This window comes from Nanorana parkeri, unplaced genomic scaffold (genome assembly GCF_000935625.1).
Source record: "Nanorana parkeri isolate BGI_ZX_2015 unplaced genomic scaffold, ASM93562v1 scaffold94, whole genome shotgun sequence".
NCBI lineage: Eukaryota > Metazoa > Chordata > Amphibia > Anura > Dicroglossidae > Nanorana > Nanorana parkeri.
The window spans coordinates 563,574-579,179 of NW_017306362.1; the positions used below are offsets into that span (position 1 = coordinate 563,574).

Genomic DNA, 15,606 nt, shown 5'->3' on the forward strand with positions numbered 1-15,606 from the left:
GTAGCCAAACTTTGGCCTTCCAGATGTTAAGGAACTACAAGTCCCATAAGTCATTGCAAGGCTCTGGTAACCACGGGCTTGGCTTCCAGAAGCAGATGCATGATGGGTTTTATACCACAGCTGGAGGATCAACGATTGATTACCCCTGCCATACACACAAACAGACTAAAGCAAAAACACCAAACCCAGCAACCAATTACAATTCAGGTTGACATTGGTAAACTGAAATCTAATTGGCAGCTATTGGATCCCGCGCTTTGCCCATCATAAGGTCTCTTTGAATAAGCTTTTTGTTGTTTCTATGTAGTGATAAAAATAGAGTTTAAAATCATGACATTGTGCAGTAATAAACATAGAAGAAACATCATAATGATCCCAATCCACACACATACAAATGGAGTACAGTAAAAAACACAGTGGGTATGGTAAAAGGGGTGCAGGTTGGAAGACACGACCGAGTGAACGTTAGAACGATAAGTTATCAGCGCGATTTTGGTTGAGCTGCATTAAAAACGCGACAGAGCCCACGCGACCTCTGCGATACTGACAGGGAGGGGACAGCGGCGTCCGAACACAGGATATAAACATACCTTCATCCTCTAGGAAAAATAGAACTTCAATATTTACTTTATAATTTAGATATAACAACTTTGTGCATTTATGCAAATAAATAAAAAAATACAAAACATAAAAGGATAGAAGTGAAACAAAAGAAAAAAAACTTTGTCTGGCAGGCATTAAAAGGTAAAAGTGCACCTGTCACTCACACTCTGTGGCGGCAGCCATCATGTCTACTGATGATGTAACAATATGCGGAAAACAGCCGACAAGACAAAAAGGCAGAAGGGGGTATTTTAGGCCTCTAGTTAGCTGCTCGGCTGAAAAAAAAACACTGGCTCAGCACACATAGGGTCTTGGGAGGGTCATAGGTCATTACAATGCAAATGGCTGCAGCCGAGATGCCCAAGAAACCGGTACATTCCTATACTTCATCCATGAACGTCCGGCGGACTTTCCGAATAAAGATTCTGTATATAATTTCTTTTTGTACAAAAAAAGCTGGCACACTCCTGTAAAACAGGATAATGTCACTCAAAACGTCTCAAAGTACAGAATGCGTTTACACCATGGGCTCAAGAAAACAGCGTTCAGGACGAGACACTACAAGCACAAAGTGCACAGGTTTTCCTCTTGTTATTTACAAATACACAGCAGTTTTTCAAGTTTTTAAAAAAAAAGGAAGAAACCAAAAGAAAACAAAAAAGAAAAACATAACCCAACAAAATAAACCTTACAAAATGAAATCCAGTAAAGACAATTTTTACAATACACCGGCATCGCTAAACGGACAATGGACATTTATACACACATCTCATTCTCTATTATTTACAGCAATTACAAAATCGGCGATGCATCAGTTTGGAAAAAAAAACAACTCCCTATGACCCGACAGAGTAAAAGGCTCACTTGACTTGGTTCTGTAAACGGGTTTTGTACACCCTTTCACGTGTACACACGCGGGAAAATGCCTGATCCACGGCTGATCACCAGTCCGCATCTTCCTCTATGTAATAGTCAGGGGTGGTACCGTCAAACAAACCGGGGTCTAAGGATTTCCTTTGTTTACCCCGTGCAAAGACCCTCGAAATAGAACCAAAACCCATCTTCTCCTTTTTTTTCTTCCTCTTCTGGTCTTCAAGATCTTCTAAAGACTACAATAAAAAGGGGAAAAAAAAAAAAGAGTATAACAAATGTAATTTTTAATGGACAATCAAAACATGCACTATGCTATTATTTGGTTGCTCCTTTAGGCTCGTGCAGGCTCTTTAATGTGTGCTGGGTTTTATGTATATAGACCAGGAGTAGGCAACCTTGGCACTCCAGCTGTGGTGAAAGTACAAACCCCATCATGTCTCTGCCTTGGAGTCATGCCTGCGGCTGTTAGATACTTGCAATGCCCCAATGGACTTGTTCCACAACAGTTGGAGTGCCGAGGTTGCCTACCCCTGGTATAGACTAATTCTCTCAGAAACGCATGTGCCAAGAGGTTCCCTCAATTACTTTACTTGGGACTTACCCACAGCCCCCTGAAATACACATACTAATTCTATCTGAGTTGGGAATTGGACCCCCTTTCCCTCATCTACATATTATAATTCTCGGTGCCTGTGTGACCCATGACAAGCTCGAACATGGACACTCGGGAGGCCAGGAATATGTAAATCCCGACTTTTCATAATGTTGGTGTCTGAATAAGCAGTTTGGCGGGCTCTGCAGAGCTAATCCATCTCAAGAAAAGTATTTCCTGAAGGCTACTGGTGCCTTTTGTTTGGTAAACACCAACTTGCTACAGTAATGCTCTCTTTAAAGTTGAACTCATAAGCATAAGTTTCTACGCCCCTACCCCAGCAAGGGTCAAATGTTTGCTTAGTCTAGAGGAGATTAAGTATAGAAGGAATATTTCCCACTTTGCTCATTTCCCTACAGTCAGTGCTCTCCTCTGCCCGCAAAGTGGGGGGGACCTTGACATCCTCATGTACATTGCAGAACTGCTGGTCCTGCATTGTTTATTATAACATTGGAGAGGCCAAGACCACATGACCTGAAAAGAGGAGCATATTCATGGGATGGTTGAACGATGGGGAGGAAGCCTGTGGGAACAAGGAAGCATTCCGGCTTATTCTTCATCTCCTAGACCAGGGGTAGGCAAAGTCCCATCAAGCATCTGCCTCAGGAGACATGCCCGTGGCTGTCAGAGTCTTGGAATTCCTTATGAGATTTTTTTCATTGCACCGCAGCTGGAGGGACAGAGTTTGCCTACCCCCGCTGCTACTTCTATTTAATGGCTGACTGAAATTCAGCTATAAATATAATTTGGGTTCAGTGGGAAATGTTCTAGTGCTGCTTCCATCACATCACAGTAGACGATCAGTGCTGTGTGAAAGTCTTGCAGGACTGATGTTCTGGATCAAATAGCTATACATGGTCCCTGTATGCTTTGAGTTTGTATATTCTTCCCTTATCCACGTGGGTCCACTACTGCAATCCCAACATTTTCTATAAATTAACTGGAATCTGCCCAAACCGAATATTATGTGTTTTATTGTTATATAAATTGTAAGCTCCACTGGGGTCGAGACATACACAAATGGTTCAATGTACTGCAGAATATGTCAGCTCTGCGTAAACACAGGAAATACAAAAATGATACAATTTCACACGACAACAAGCAACATTTAGACACATGGGCACAGCGGATAATGCACAGGCACAACAGACCTGCCTTCCAATACGGAGAATGGTGTTTAAAAATAGTCTGATTTTGCATTTGAACAGTACTATGTGTCGGCAAGACTGATTATCTGTGGCTGGCTGTGGACAAGAACATTAAGTAAATGGCGTCAATGGTACAGCTAGTCAGTGGGGAGTATGTTTGTGCGAAGGATTACAACAGTGCCCAATGAAGCATGAGCAATTTTTGGTTGAAGGAAATCATGCCACAATTACCCAGAAAACTTTAGAAAAGCATTTCTTGACTCCTGTTCTGAGGGACTATTAAAACAAAAACGGAGGTCAAAGGGATTAATGACAGTGAAAGCATGTTAGGAAGATTCTATTAAATTAGTTTGTTTTGTTCCTGTGCCTACCGCCTCTACTACTCTACCGCCTCTACTGAATGAACGTACAGGTCCTATAGTACTAAATATGTCAGACACCCTTTTAACATCATTGAATGATTTTTATTCCCTGGTTCCTGTGGCTGTGTTCTAGTTTTTAAAAATGTTTTACGTGTACAATTGTCAGTGACAAAAACCATAATCGTTATTACTCCACAGAGGGTTGCATTAGGTTATTTGAAAGAAATACTTAGCATGTATGTGTATCTGCACGGCAAAAGCCATAAAGTTGCCAGAGAAGTGGTTTTGTAAGAAAAAAAAATCTGGGAACTACTCTACCCTTTCTATGCAAGCACTAGGAATTAAAAGAAAGTGAGTGAGAAAGAGGAAAAAAGAAGGGAAGACAACCTGGAAAAGATGAAAATAGCAGTTCAAGTGTCTCTATGTTCAGCGTGATCATGAGTTATGGTCAGTGGCTGGAAGAAATAGAAAAGATACCTCCTGCATTCCATTTGTCTGTGGTAGGGGACCAATATACAGGCTTTCCCCAACTTATATATGGGTAACTTGCTGAAACACTATCAAATTAAGGTTTTGTTCGTGTCAGATGTTCCAACTATGAATGTGGCACCTGCTCTATATGTAGTGAAAGTTATGCTGATGCTGCATGTACAGCAGGTGTAACCTGAATGAGTCACTGCTGTGTGTACAGCATTCACTATATAAAGCTGCTGGCATATGTGCAATGTGTGGTGGAATAGCCAAGCATAGGCTTGGCATATTTGCAAAGGGTGGTAGCCTGGAATATTTGCAAAGGGTGGTGGGATAGCCAAAGTTAGTATAACAAGGTAAAAAAAAAAGGAAAAAAAGGGGCAAATGTTTGTCTACTTTATGGCTTGGAGATTTGTATAGACCACAGTATGTATATGTATTATTTGATTGCCATGTTTTCTTCAAATGATGTGTCACGCTAGTGTGTATTTATGTGATGACCAAACAACCCAGTGCTGGCCTAATCTCACATGAGCAAATACTCATAAGCCAACTTGGGCGCGCGCGCACACACACGCACGCACACACACACACACACACACACACACACACACACGTTGGCCAACAATGTCCAATTTCTAGTAATATGGCTTGTTTAAGAAAGGCAAGTCTACAATTAAGGAAGTATAGCTTCACCAGACATACCTCCTTCACTAGACATTCCAAACCATCATCACCAGCCCCTACAGGTACCAGTATGACTTAAAAACATGTAAATAGCTAGATTTTAACTTGTATATTATGGGCTAGGAACAGAACAGCTGAAATAAAATCATAAAAGATTTTATCATATTTAACAGAAAATCACAAATCTACAAGCTAGCTACAGTTAGGTAGATATTTGATGCTGTGTTTGTGCAATCAAAGCATGTAATGTGCCGGTAGAGTTACAGACAATGGTACTTGATGTCACATTATGTGAATTTTTCCACTTTGATTTAATGTTCAAAAATAAAAAGAAAACCGTTTTCTATTTTCTTAAATCATTTAGAGATCCAGTAGGAGACAAACAGCCACACTCTGATGACGTCAGTTCTTCCATCCATCTTAACCGGACAATGCACACTGCAGCCCTATCTAGGACCACCTCAATAATGCATTTCACCCAGATAGTGCTTTCTCTGTGATTGAGCCCATACAAGGATGAAATCTATTAGAATGGCATGTTCCTAGGTAGGGCTGCAGTGTTCATGGTTTCCAGTTCAATAAACTTGGATTGATGACCACTTCAATAACACATTTCACCCATGTAGGGCTTTCTCTAGGATTGAGCCCATACAAGGATGAAATATGTTAGAATGGGGTGTTACTAGGTGTAGCTGCAGTGTCCATGGTTTCCAGTTCCATAAAGTTGGATGACCTGACATCAACAGAATGTGTTTGTCTTCTAGAAGTCTTCCGTTTGGTCTGCACCTGGTACACCGAAGGCTGGGGATACATTACAAGTCTGGAGTGGTGACATTCTCCTTGTCTTCCAATCCAGTCCTATAGCCTCTTCATTTGGTTCGTATACCTCTATAAAAAGGTATGGGTACCCCTGGTTAAGAACCTGTCCATCAGCAAATAGCCCAAGGTACATACAGCCTCTGGATTTTCTTAAAACTTTATAAAAAGGTAGATAAACCACATATATTCTCCTGTGCCCGACACAAGTCTACAAACATTTTGTGGGCTTGGTGTCTCTTTAAATAACTTGGTATAATTCCGTTTAAATTACATTGTTACAACAGTTATCCTTCTAATCAAAACCGATGTTCAAATTCCCAAGATACCAATTTGATATTTTTTATTTTCCTTAATAAATATTTCATTTGACATTATTACAACCCCGAGTTTTATTTCTGATGCCCAGGACGATTCTGTTGTTTGCCTAGCAGCAGCATATTCCCCTGACACAGATGCACGAGGAATTAATCATCACGCTGCTTTATTCACACACACACATACATTTTCCTCACTTCCATATGTCAACTCAAATTCCTCGGCTTTGTAACCAGGAAACAACACACAGACGACTTTGCGTGATGGAACACAGCCGTTACCCATCATCCTCTCCTTCAGACAAGGCATGCAGCGTACACAGTGACAGCAACAGATAAACAAGGAAGGGCTCAGGGATGGATAGAATAAAGGAATATAAAAAGGAGACCTACACTACCGTCTTACATTGCAGAGGGAATGCGTTCTGTGCCTTGGCGAGTTGATATCACTAGGTGTCGACGATCTGTCGCCATCCGCGGCGGATGCGTCGGATATGATTGAGGGTTGCCGAGAATGGCAAGGACTTACTCTGACACCTAAAGAAGAAAGAGCAGCAAGCAATGAAAGTATTAGGCAGCAAATACGGAATTCTAAATCGGTATGCAGGCTCCGTCTCACCCAGTTGAAAGGCAACATAGATTGTAAGAATCCATTTCAGGAAAGCGTTATGGATTTAACCATTAACACTGTTGTGATGCGGTTTCTTTTATTAAAGTATCAATAAAATACTCTTTTTTTTAAGTTTAAACATATTAATGTAATTTCAATATTTTAAATTTTCAGACTTTAAGGCAGAAAATTATTCAAAACCCTAGCAGTGGGGCTACCCCCACGCCACAAAAGGTTAAGTGCTTGTTTTGGTCTAGGGAGGAAATTAAAGCTATACTCACACAATCCTCCACGCTGGCCAGCTGTATCAGTTCTCCCTCCTGCCTGCCTCCTCCTCCACTGGAGTGATGGTGTGTCTCTCCGCATCCTCACGTCCTACACACAGTGTATAGGATGTGATGACTTATGGGACCTTAGACTGCTGCAGCACAGGGGGAGAGAGGCTCCAGGGACCGTTCTAAGAGTAAGCTGGCTCCGAGGATCACTCAAGTATAACTTTGTCTCTGTTAATTTCTTCCCTAGACCAAAACAAGCACTTAACCCTTTGTAGTGTGGGGGTAGCCTCACTGCAAAGGTTAATAATAATTTTCCTGGGAGTTCTTTAATATAGTAACTGGTGATCCTTTCATAAACGTTGACGGTTCAGACACTTCCTTTGTAAGGTGACAACACTCTGTCCCTGTCTCATAATGAAGCTCCTGCATTGACACCTTACTTTTTTAAAGGGCTGCTTAACACGTGTGGACGCCTGTGATGCAGTGTACATGGTGATGTGAATGGACCCTCAGGGTTTCATATATACTTTAAAGGCTTATAAAGGAATCCTTTATATTTGAGGGACCCAACCAAGTTGTCCCTTATATGTACTAGAAACAAAATTATACGGCTAAACTTTGCAGTTTTGGGGTAATTTGACCAGAAGCTTTAGGGGCATATATGCAAACAATGTGGCCAATATGATGAAGGTTGGCTGGATACCATAAATCAGCAGAATTTATATACTTAAACAATGCTTATCCTTCTTTATAAAGGTTAAAATAATCAAGATTGTTTTTTTTTATAGGAGCAAGATTATTTTTCATGTTTCTTTAGTAAATTGAGAGCAAAGATTCCCTCCTACGACTCATCCGCTGGGAACTTGGCAGTGCAACTACAGTCAACATGTGCACTTAATTAGGTCGAAGTCATCTTACACTCTTAATAACAATGTCTCCTGTTTGCAGGAAAGTTTAGGTCATGACTAATAGCACGGATACCTCTGAAGACCACAACAGATCAATACTTGGAAACCAACCTTGCCGGTCTACGGTATGCTGAGGGTGCCCGTGGTAAAGCGTTTGCTGGCTCTGTCGGATGGCTGCAGTAAGCGGGAGGTCTGCGTGCATGACCCATTCCTGGTTCCCGTTTATGACCGTTTCACCTGGCATGGCAAGAGAATGTCGCTTGGGGACATCTTTCGTTAGGGTTGCTAAGGACTGCTTGGCCTGAAAAAAAGAAAACCTTGTTGATGATCATGCTCCGGGTCTCTTTAAAAACAATACAAAAAGGGGGAACAAAATTAAATGAACAAATTAAGATATAAAAGACAAAAGGGATTCCTGCCATTATGGGAGAGAAAGTTTTATTAGACCTGCCAATTAACTAAAACACAAATTGTGTCCCCATGCCTTAAGCACACTTTTCAGGACTTTACATTCAGGACTTATTATACTATACAATAGTATATTTTTTCAGAATGAGTTTCTGTCTAGTGACTATGCCTAGGCTGGGATGATACCAATCAGTCTGCTGCAGCCAGGAGGAAGCCTTTTCTCGGTCTCCTCTCCAACACTAACTTTGTAGCAAGTTGAGAAGCTGCAGGAGAGCCTGATCTGTGTCAGACGTTTGTGAACAGAGCCAACAACTGCACTGGTACCGATATTTACTTAAAGGAAAACTATGAGGTGAGTGCTTTTCACTCAACTCATAGTTCTAGCCGACAATGAGACTGTCACAGGTCGGCTCAGTAGATCGGGAAGTGAGCGAACACATACCGGCGTTCGCTCACCTCTCGATCCTGTCACAGCTCTCTGCCGTGACAGGGGAGGGGCTGGATTCCCCCTCCCCGATCCGCCAGCGCTGACTGGTGGAACGGACGGGGGAGGGGGCGGGTACAGCTGGCTCTGCCTCTAGATAGAACTAGGATGCTAGTTTGTGTCCTCCCGTAACCCTGAGAACTATGGGGAAAAGCCTTAGCCCCATAGTTCTCCTTTAACTGTCATCTCTGAGCCAGCATCTCAGTCCAGAAAGTAGATGCTGACCATGAATGATGCCTGAACACAGCTGTTACCATCCTTCTGGAGAGAAAGATGGCATTGTCAGGAGAAGTATGGCAACTAACAGTGGATTCCCCCACTCCCTGTTGTATATTAGGAATGGGAAGTGAAGAGAACTCTCCCCACTGGGCCGTAAAAAAACCCAACCACCTCACAGGGGTTTTAACCATTAGCTAACACAGTGGCATAGTGGTTAGCGCTTCTGCCTTGTAGCACTGGGGGTTCCTGGTTCGAATCCTTGCCAGGTCACTATCTGCAAAGAGTTTGCATGCTCTCCCTGTTCTTGCCACCAGACATGCTGGTAAGTTAATTGGCTCCTCTCTAAACCGGCCCTTGTATGTATGCATGTGAGATAGGGAGCTTACAATCTAAGGTCCCTGATGGCAGGGACTGATGTGAATGTGCACTGTGTGTAAAGGGCTGCGTAAAATTGTCGGCGCTATACAAATACCAATAATAATACTCTACCTTTAAATATAATTTCTTAAATGCTTGTCGAATGTTGTAACTAATAAAAAAAATTTTCCATTTTCAAAATGGCAGACTGTTGCCTGAATCCATTTGAAGAAGAATGAATAGTATCAAAAATAACAGTCTAGAGAGTTCCAGCCTTAGGTTTCCAAAATATTCCCCATCTGCCAGTTTGAAGTGTTCTGGGTCACATGTTTATGACCTGAAAGTGTTATGGATGTGAGAACAGGCTTTAAACATTTCATCGTTTGCTTGCACTGAAGCAGTAAATATTACCCGTGGAAAGTGAATTTACATAGCACCAGTATGAGGACTCGACACGGTGCATTTGGCTTTCCAGGAATTTGGGGAATTCCCCGTTTACTTTCAGCTGTTGCTCACACACTGCATAAAGTTCCCAGAGGCCTCCTATGATCACAGCTGCCAACTGAGAGGTTTTATGGCTCCTTTGTTCAGCTCCTTCAAAGCCAAGGAACAATATTTTGTCCATTTAAGTCCCTTTAAACTTGGCAGAACTTGACACACAGTCAAATATGGGCAATTATAGTTGAAAAAGAAAGTCTTAAACCAGACCTTGTGTAAAATACAAGAACATAATTCACAATGCTCACTCAAATATGTAAAGTAAACGAAACATGTAAAGCCATCCATATTATGTGATGGTGCTTCCTCTCTATCCCACCATTAAACTGCAGCATTAGGAATGTCAAACCTATACTGCCTGCCCCCCCCCCCCCAAAAAAAAAAAGTCACACCCGAATATTTTATTGGACAGTCTTTCGTTTTTATTCTGGCACGCATTCGCAGTGGGATTGTTTCCATAAGCTTATGCAATGTCACAACATTTATTTACGCCCAGAGTTGCATTCATCTTGTATTATGCATCATTACATAAAGTCTTCTCCAGCACATCGCAAAGATTCTCAATGGGGTTAAGGTCCGGACTCTGTGGTGGCCAATACATGTGTGACAATGATGTCTCATGCTCCCTGAACCATTCTTTCACAATTTGATAAATCCTGGCATTGTGATCTTGGAATATGCCTGTACCCACGGGGAAGACCAAATCCATTGCTGAAACCTGGTCATTCAGTATATTCAGGTTGGACGCTGACCTCATTTTTTGGGGACATAATGAGGGGAATTTATAAAAACTGGAGCAGCTGTGCGTAGCAACCAATCAGCATCCACCTTTCATTTTCACAGCTTAACTCAACAGACTGCAGAGAGAAGATGAATGGTTGCCATAGGCAACCGTTCCAGATTTTGTCTGCTCCAGTTTTGATAAATTCCCATCAGTGTTGCTGAACCTAGGCCTATTATCCAAGGTAGGCTCTGACCTATTGCTTAGCTAAATTCAGGTGGTGACTTTTTTTTGGACAGGCAAGACAGCTCACGGTGTACAAGACAGCTCACGGTTTCACAGATGTGCTCATCATGTGATGTCTGCAATCCCCTTCTGCACCCCCATTTCTTAGCAATATCTGAGTAAAACAGTGAGATGAAATCTGCAAGTAATGCCCTCCTGACAATCTGAGATCAATCAAATTTGGTAGTTTTTTTCCTCATGTGCTCCTAATGCAAGATCGTATCAAAATATCCAAACATTCCAAGAATTGACCAAATGACCATGTTGCGATTTAATGTTGTTAAAAATGTTGTTTTTCGATCTGAAACTGTCACAATCTAAAATAACAGTCAATAAAGGTTGCCCCGAAAATCCCAGCTGAACCACTTATACCCATATAATATTTGTGGCGCTTTCTTGCTGCTCTGTGAGAGCCCTGAGGAAATACTCCATGCTTGGAGCTTGTGGCCTCCTCTGAGGATGAGGGCTCAGGTGTGAACACACACATGAGGATGATTATGTCATCATCATACCTGTATAAGCTCAGATACCATCCCACAAGCAGTTTACACAGGGCTTGGACTTTTGGCTCTAAAGGGGCAACGGAGGAATGAGGAAGCACACAAGAGTTAAGTATAAGTGAATTGGGGTGGGGGTCAAGAATATCTGTTACTTTGTCCAAAGCGACAAAAGTATCTTTAAAGAGACCTTGTCAGGTCTCTGAACCAACCAAACTGGCACTCCTCTGCAACAGAAGAAGTATACTCACCTCTCTGCAGGCCCATGTGAAAAAAATATGCTCTTTGGCATTCAACACTTTAGGGACTGCGAGATGGCTGTGTCTCATGCCATGCACTGTGGTTTCTTCATACAACCCCAATGTCACTGCTGTGTCCTGAAGTGAGAGTCGGAGGAAGGGACCATAGCATGGGGGCAGGAGACACGGGCATCCAACACTCCTGGAAGTGTCAAATTATGAAAAAACTGAAGGAGGGGGAAACAAAGGGAAAATAGGAGACACGGGCTGCTAGAGAGGGTAGTATACGATCAGTTCTATTGCAGGGAAGTGCCAGTTTAATCTGTTTAGAGAATTTACAGGGTCCATCTAACTATATTTGAATACATTTTTCAGGCCTCCCTACCTGTACTTCATAATCCAATGTACTGCTTCCAAAGTGCAAATGAGAACACACCACTGGGGGTCTTTTCATTCCGGCAAAGTGTTTAAAAAGGGAGCAATGCCTCCATCCCGCGGGGATATTTATCAAGATGCCTTCTATGGGGATCTTATTTAGACATGGTATTTACACGGTCTCATTTATCTTGACATAGTATTTACAGCCTATTTAAAATCAGGAATTCCTGGTGCACCAGAGGTCTATATAATTGCCCCCACTGGGGCTGTAAGTCTCTGATTTGCCCTTTATCCTGAACATTTAGGTGAATTATATGTGTCATTTGTGGGTTTTCTTATTCCTGAGGCTCCCAGAAACAGTGACAGGTCTAGACATGCGCTCCTAAACAGCCAGGCTCTGAAAGATGAGGATTGGGTTTGGTATTAAAGGGGAACTTTGCTCAGGATACAAAAAAAAATAGATTTGCTGTATATATCAAAAAGTTTGTGGACACTTAGCCATCACACCAACCTATATGGTCAAAAGTATGTGGATACATTCCAAATCTTTAAGCTAAGGTGTTTCAAGTGAAATGTAAAGTTAATGCTGCAACAAGAACATTGTAGGCAGTAATAACAGTTTGGGTAAAGCCATTTTGTGTTCCAGCATGAATGTGCCCTTGTGCACAAACATTGCTCCATAAACACATGGTTTGAGGAGTTTGGTGTGAAGCATCTTGGGTGGCCTGGGCAGAGCCCTGACCTCAATCCTACTGAACACATTTTGGATAAATAACACAGGTTGTGAGCCAGGTCTCCCTGTCCAACAACCTGATCTCACAAATACCCTTTTGGCTAAATGGGCACAATATCCAACACACCCCAAAATCTTGTGGAAAGCCTTCCTAGGAGATTGGGGATTTATATTAATGCCCATGGTTTTAGAATAGGATATCCAACAAGCCTATATACTGTAGATGTGGTGGTCATGTGCCCAAGATTCTTTGACCAAATAGCATATCATGTGTTATATAATGTCAGATTATCTGTACCCACACACTGAAGGCTTCAATTTGCACATCACCAGTAAGTTACAAACTGCTGATGGGGAGAGGAGTCCCTGCTAGTGATGGCTGAATTGACCTGGGTTTGATTGGTCATGGACTTGGCAAATCTTGTTGAGAATTCAGAGTACCTGAACTTAGAAGCAAATCGCATTGTAGTCTATTGGGTGAATCTTGTTAACTGTTGGCCATATTTGGGACAAATAGGGAACGTATTGTCAAATAAGGTATGGGAAGCAGGGCACTGTAATAAGGGACATGTACCAATGAATTAAATAAATACAATATTGTACAGCAAGAAGAGTGTCTCTTCATGCCGTTTCAAGGGCAACATTGAAAACACACAAATCCCTTAAACTAGATAACCTTTAAATACTACAGAGGATACAACATAATCAGGGACAATATGCCAAACTGTACTAGAGCCAAAGAGTGCATGCAGGTGTTTGACTACATTAGAAAGCGCAGATGAGTTGCGTAACATTGGTCAGCAGCAAGACAATTTTAATGAGAAAGGCTAGTCCCCAATTCCCCAGAGTCAACGAGCACAGGCTGGGGTTTTACTACGAGGGCGAGGCAAAAATGATCTGCACTCTGACTGCAGAATTTATTTTAATCAACTTTCAGAAAAGACAAATACATAATTTTTCAACATAACCTCCTTGCTTTCAATACACTTTGTCAACAAGCTTTCACATTTCCTCATTAAAAAATGTTTTGGGCTGAGTTGTGAGCCACGAATGCACCGCTGTCTTCACTTTCTCATCAGAGGTGAATCTACGTCTTCGTAGGGCAGCTTTCAGGGGACCGACCAGGTGAAAGTCTGATGGAGCAAGATCAGGACTATAGGGAGGATGCTTTAACAACTCAAAACAAAGTGCCGATAGTGTGGGCAGAGGTGTGTGCACATGCATTGTCATGCACGATCACAACGCCTTGGATAGCAGTCCTCTGCGTTCAATCCAAAGTTTAGGCTTCAGCTCTTCAATGACATCTCACTGTAACAAGCACTGTTGATTGTTGAACCCATTTCTTGATGTTCCAGTACTGCCACTGGAGAATCCCAGAAAACTGCAAGAATTCATTTTCCAGCTGATTGTTGACTTTTGAACTGTTTCTTGGTCGGTGATTGAGGATGTTTTCATTCCATACTCTGCCGTTTACTCCCAGGCTCGTAATAATCCATGTCTCTACACCAGTAATGATTCTCTTTAAGAAACTTTCACCTTCCTTGAACTTCTCTATTCAGTCATACACACTTCTTCGCGATAAAACACTTTCTCCATACTGCATACAAAGTCTTCGATAAATAACAGCACCAGGCACACCCTCAGACCACAAAAAACAAATCGCTGCACACTGTTCTTTCGTGCAAATCACAAGTGGGGCATCCATTATTCTTCGCACTGCAGTAAGGCTGGGTTCACACCTAGGCGTATTGAATATGCGCGTTTGTCGCGCGTTTTTACCGCGATTCGCGTTAAAAAAACGTGCGACACAACGCGCGTTTCCAAGGGCTACTTGGCTGTATCCCAATGGAAACGCGAGACCAAAACGCCCCAAAGAAGTACATGTACTTCTTTGGGCGTAGGCCGTTTTGTAGCGAGTTCAGACGGGCTGAAATACGGAAAGGTGTGAACCATACCCATAGAAAACAATGGGATTTTCAAGTTTGTACGTTTTGTAGAGCGTTCATAGAGCGTTGAACGCGCTACAAAACGGAAAGGTGTGAACCAGGCCTTACTAATGAACTGATGTAACACGATCACACCTGCACAGCAGTGACTGGGGAGACAGTAGCCTTGAATGGAAAGCGGTAAGACAGTGCGGCCAACAGACGTTTTAATATAACCGGAGTGCGGATAGCTTTTGACATCCCCTTGTATAAGCATTACGATACTGCAAAAGGTGGAGTAGTATAAAATTGGCCAGCAGCAAGACAGTTTTTATTACGGATAATAGGCTTCATGTGTGTACGCCTAACTTTTGTTTTTTCTATGGATATAAGGGGGTGAGCTAAATGTGAGCGATATAATGTGAGGTGATTCAGGTTCCTGCAGTTCATTTTTTTTTATTTAGATAATGCAGCGCTGTGCTGAGAACAAAAGGTAGCTCCAAAAACCAAGTAAACAAGTAAATGCCCCTCTTCAAGCACCCCAAACTTAAAAAAAGGCCCTGTCAACATAAAACAGAAATGGCAACCCCCCACCAGAAAACCCCCACAAAAAAGAACAAAAAGCCAACTGTTTTTCCCACTGTTATCTCTGTGAGGGAAGCCTCACAGGAGATAACAGAGGTCCACATAAAGGCCAGCCTATAGTAAAACATAAAACAATATAACCCTAAAGGAAATGAAAACCCGAGAGTAATATGTTATGAAACAAAAGCCCAATATTTTAATAGGGAGGCCTTGCTGAAAAAAAAAAAAAAAGGGTCACTATAGACTGGACAGCACCTAAGAGTTGCACCTTACAGTTGCTGCCCACATTCACAGAATGTGCTAAAAATGTGGGTCACGCTTGTGGTGCCATATGTTCTTAATGCGTCCCAAATGCGGCAAGCAAGAGGCACGTTTTTGAGGTCATAAATATGCACAAACATACAAACATCTGCATAAGCATCTGTGCCACATTTGTTGCATGTAGGGCAACATATGCAGACACGTGACACACACACACACACACACACACACACACACACACACACACACACAAATCCTATATGCTCCTTAAAAATGACAGGTGCCTCCTAACTT

At 42.1% G+C, this 15,606-nt stretch overlaps 1 protein-coding gene across 3 annotated transcripts in view; it reads right to left on the minus strand.

Moving 5' to 3' along the window:
• Positions 1 to 1,183: 1,183 nt before the first annotated feature.
• KAZN (kazrin, periplakin interacting protein) overlaps positions 1,184 to 15,606 on the minus strand; it is a 383,508-nt gene continuing 369,085 nt past the window's right edge. For all 3 annotated transcript variants that reach the window (XM_018552658.1, XM_018552659.1, XM_018552661.1), the window contains 3 exons: positions 7,834 to 8,023; positions 6,336 to 6,466; positions 1,184 to 1,712 (listed from right to left, as the gene is read on the minus strand). In XM_018552658.1, coding sequence (XP_018408160.1) covers positions 1,545 to 1,712; positions 6,336 to 6,466; positions 7,834 to 8,023 — 489 coding nt within the window. In that variant the 3' untranslated portion in view covers positions 1,184 to 1,544. The remainder of the gene's footprint in view (positions 1,713 to 6,335; positions 6,467 to 7,833; positions 8,024 to 15,606) is intronic.